Source organism: Daucus carota, chromosome 2 (genome assembly GCF_001625215.2).
Source record: "Daucus carota subsp. sativus chromosome 2, DH1 v3.0, whole genome shotgun sequence".
Taxonomy (NCBI): Eukaryota; Viridiplantae; Streptophyta; class Magnoliopsida; order Apiales; family Apiaceae; genus Daucus; species Daucus carota.
In genome coordinates, this window is record NC_030382.2 from 14,927,407 (window position 1) to 14,932,436 (window position 5,030).

The 5,030-nt window shown below is 34.0% G+C and overlaps 1 protein-coding gene across 1 annotated transcript; it reads left to right on the top strand.

The window, feature by feature from the left end:
* The first annotated feature begins 2,494 nt into the window (after positions 1-2,494).
* On the top strand, positions 2,495-3,409 carry LOC135150374 (uncharacterized). Its single transcript, XM_064086653.1, has one exon. The coding sequence runs from the start codon at positions 2,495-2,497 to the stop codon at positions 3,407-3,409; it is 915 nt and encodes a 304-aa protein (XP_063942723.1).
* The last annotated feature ends 1,621 nt before the right edge of the window (positions 3,410-5,030 follow it).

Genomic DNA, 5,030 nt, shown 5'->3' on the forward strand with positions numbered 1-5,030 from the left:
TAACGGATTGATTAGTTTTTTCAAAACTTTTAACCCCAGAAACTTCTCAAAATAATTTTTTCAAAATTTTGCCCGATACCTTTACATTCTAAATAGGACTTTTATTTGTTTTTTTGAATAGTAATTATTTCCCAAAGATAATAGATTACTTTTTCTCTATATACAATTTTACATAAAAAGATGTATGTGATTATTATTTTATAAATTATATTTTTATTAACTACACAAAGTAAAAATAATATTACAAAAATATTATTTTATATACACAAATTTAAAAAGACATGTTAAGAGCTAATCTATCGATACTATATTAAAATATAATAAGTCAATATATGAATAATTATTTGATTACTGTTATAAATAGTGATTGACATGTGGTCAATGTTCTAAGGGGCTGGTATTGTATCATGATTTTCAATGACTTTTATTGACTTTTAAAATCTAGGTGTATTCAATCAAGAATTTTAAATACTCTTTAAAAGTAAAGAGGTATTGTATCAGGATTTCTAAAAAGTCTTTCAAAGTTTGAGGTATTGAATTACAACTTTTAAAGAGTTATTAAAAGTCAGTTGTTATTCAATATATCAATGATTTTGGTGGAAATATATAATTGATAGACTTTTAATGACTTTCTATGGAAAATTGCATATATTTTTTCAAAAAATCGTCAGGCCATTTTTGAAAAGATTTGACATGACTTTTATCTTCCCTCAATTAACCGGTCGCTCCAACCTAGGGTTCATACTCTGTAAAAAGTCTCTCCAATTCATCCTCTGTGAAAAAGGTTCCTTTTTTTCTCTATTATGATTTTCTATTATCATTCTGTGTTTTTACATACATATAGATCTACTTGCTTCTACTCATGATTTTTAATTTATACAGATTGTCGAAAATCTCAATCTTGTTAGAGCATCTCCAACTATTGAAAACCCTTGGCTAAAAGGTGAGTTGGCATACTTAAAATAAAAAAATTTAGCCAACAACTCGAAAAACTCAACTCCAACCATGCTCAGCTGTTGTCTATAAATTTAGCCAACCTCCTATGGATGGCTAAATTTGTCGAACCTCTACAGGCCTGTAAGGAAATCTGTAGGAAGATTGCACATAATTTATTAACATATTAAACTGATATATTCTATTTTAACAATCTAAAATATTAATAACATACTGTTTTTAAATTATAGCCAACTAATATAGCCAATACCATTGAAGCAAAATGTCTTACAGGTTCAGCAAATTTTACATAATGTCTTACAGGTTCTATTTAGCCAACGATCATAGCCAACGCCGTTGGAGATGCTCTTATAAGCATACAACGAAAATTCAGCTACATTCAGAGCCTACCAGGCATATATGCCATGCAAAGGCCATACCTACCAATTAAACATCCGTACACTTTCAAACCTAACAATCCACATATAGTGACTGAATCAAGTGAAGCAGAATTCTGTATCGACGAGAAGCACTACTTAAGTAGACCAAAAATGTTGCAGTATTAAAGGCAACATGATCAGTCTTCCAACAACTCTACGTACTTGAGCTATATCAGTCCGTTTATGGTATCAAAACACATCATTATTAAATATGAAGAGTAAAAACATATAATTCTCGAACTCTAAAATCCGTAAATTTATAGTATCAAAAGTGAATACGAAAATCTGATACAAGGTCACAATTAACATTATGTTTATAAATATGATTCAGTAAACAATATTATAGTATATACACCCAACTTGGGTATAGCAGAAGATCGAGAGGGCATAGCAAAAGGTCTAGAGGGTTTCAGAGAGGCTATTTATGATTTTAATAAAAGTCTATTAAAGTATTTCAAAGTTATGAATTTGTAAAAAAAAAAAGTCCGTTAAAGTTTTTAAAAGTCATTGTCTCGGGAGTCATGAATTGTTTTTGAAATCTTAAGAAGTCAACGAGAGTCATTAAAAGTTTATAAAATCCATTAAAGTCGTCCTCCCAAAATTTGTTATTAAAAGTCACGATACAATACCAGCCCCTAATAGTTGAGCTATGGCATAGACATGAAGAATTACTGCATTGCATTTATTACTTGTTACTTTTCCTTTGCTATAAATAGGATGCAAGCTGAATGAAGAAAATGCATCGAGCAATACAAATTCATCAGCTCTTGAATTCTCTCTCTGCTCTCTTTCTGCTCTAATTATTATTATAGCATCAGCTCTCTAAATATAGAAGCTAGTATATTACAACACGTTATCAGCACGAAGCCCTGCCGGAACTGAGAAGGATTTTCCACTTAAATATATTATTGGTTGGAGATAACCTGTATACGCAGACGTTCGTATGGTGGGTGAAAATCCATTTGTCATTTTATATATAGATCTATTTATAATATCGATGATAATAATGATGTACACATTTATTATTGCTTACTTGTTAACGCACCAGATTCAGTAGGATTTTATGTAATATTTATATTGAAAATTTAAGTTAATAATTTTGGTGTTGAATTCAGATTAAAATGACAAATCTTACAAACTTGTCGTTCGTTGCATTGGACATTTCTGGGGAGAATTATCTATCGTGGGTACAAGACGTAAAGTTGCATTTGGGTTCAAAGAAATTAGGTAACACAATAAAGGCAGGAAACACATCCACGATTGAAGAAAATTTTACCTCTATTATTTTCCTTCGACACCACATGCATGAAGATCTAAAATCTGAGTACCTAGAAGTCGAGGATCCCTTTATTTTATGGGAAAATCTAAAGGATAGGTTTGATCATCAGAAACTAGTTTATCTACCTGCAGCTGAAAATGATTGGGTTAATCTAAGGCTTCAAGATTTTAAGAGTGTTCGGGCATATAGCTCTGCCCTATTCAAAATAAGTTCTAGGCTCATTATGTGTGGTGAGGTTGTTACTGTGAAAAGAAAGATCGACAAAACACTATCCACTTTTCATCCCAATAATATCAACTTAGCCGAGATGTACAGGGAGCGGAAGTTTACCAAGTTTGGGGATCTCCTTTCAACCCTCCTTGTTGCCGAGCAGAATCATGAATTGGTGATTAAGAATCATCAATCCCGTCCAACGGGATCTGCCCCTTTACCAGAAGTAAATAACACGACATTCCAGCAGAATGTACGTGGAAAAGGGCATAGAGGTGGACGAGGCCATAGTCGCTACCGTGGACGAGGCCGTGGTCGTGGGCCTTTTCGTCCTTATAATAGCTCTGGTCACCAGAAGTGGCAACTGAAACACAGAGCAAAAGAAAGGCACCACAAGGAGGGAAAACAGATAATTTATGCCACAAGTGTGGAATGGAAGGGCATTGGTCACGAAATTGTTATATCCCACAACATCTTGTTGATTTATATCAGTCATCTAAAAGATCGAAAGGGAAAATGGTGGAAACCAATTTCGCCAACAACTTAGATGATTCCCTCATAATAGTAACCGGAGGAATAAGTGTTAATGGCCCTAATAATGAAACTCCCATATGGGAGGCTGAGGATTAGTTTCATTAGCAATCAGAGGAATGAGCATTAATGGTCCGAATTATTATAATTACTAGTGTGTAATGTGTGCTTTATTTGAACTATGTAATGTGTTATGTTCTTATAAATTATGTTTCTTAATTATATACAGAATGGATTCTGAAGATATATGCATTGCTGATTGTGGTACAACTCATACGATTCTACAGAATCGAAAATACTTTACCCATATAACCAAAACCGAAGCTCAAGTTGGAACGATTTCTGGCGTATCTAATATAATCGAAGGTTTTGGAAAAGCTAGTTTCGTCTTACCTAATGGTACACACATACATATTCCAAATGCATTATTTTCTAGCAAGTCCACTAGAAATCTTCTTAGTTTTAAGGATATCAAATTTAACAATTTTCACATCGAAACCACTTCTGAGGCTGGTAAAGAATATCTCCATATTACTTCTGCTAATTCTAGCAACAAGAAAATCTTAGAAAAGTTTCACTCACTTTCCTCAGGATTATATATGATGAAAATCAGAACCATTGAGTCACACAATATCACTGCTTCCAAACTTATAGATCCAAAATCATTTACCCTTTGGCATGAAAGATTAGGTCATCCCGGAGTCTCTATGATGCGTCGTATTATAGAAAATTCTACTGGACATCCTCTTAGAGATCTTAAAGTTCTTTCCAAAAATGACCTTCCATGTTCAGCATGTTCTTTAGGAAAGCTGATTACTCGGCCATCTCCTACTAAAGTTAAGCTTGAAAGTCCAAGTTTTCTAGAAAGGATCCAAGGCGACATATGTGGACCTATCCACCCATCATCTGGTCCATTTAGGTACTTCATGGTACTAATCGATGCCTCAACTAGATGGTCACATGTTTGTCTTCTCTCAACTCGTAATGATGCTTTTGCAAAATTACTTGCCCAGATAATCAAATTGCGAGCTCAATTCCCTGATCATTGTATTAAGTCAATTCGTTTAGACAATGCCGGCGAATTCACATCTGCAACTTTTGTCGACTATTGCATGTCTGTAGGAGTTTCAGTTGAACATCCAGTTCCTCATGTACATACACAAAATGGGTTAGCCGAGTCCTTTATCAAAAGGCTTCAACTTATTGCAAGACCGTTGTTATTGAAAGCCAAATTACCTACCTCTATATGGGGTCATGCAATACTTCATGCTGCTAATCTTATTAGGATTAGACCAACTTCCTATAACCAACATTCTCCACTACAGCTGGTACTTGGTCAAATCCCTAATATTTCTCACTTCAAAATCTTCGGAAGTGCTGTGTATGTACCTATTGCTCCACCACAGAGATCGAAGATGGGAGCTCAAAGAAGAATAGGAATCTATGTTGGTTTTGATTCGACATCAATAATTAGATATCTTGAACCACTAACAGGAGACTTATTTACTGCACGATATACAGATTGTCATTTTGACGAGTCTTTGTTTCCTCCCTTAGGGGGAGATAAACATGTGAATAAGGTTAATCCTGACATAACATGGAATGCATCAGGATTACATTTTCTAGATCCACGTACT

Excerpts from the sequence above, each read along its gene's own strand:
- LOC135150374 (XM_064086653.1), top strand. The coding sequence starts at position 2,495 with ATGACAAATCTTACAAACTTGTCGTTCGTTGCATTGGACATTTCTGGG.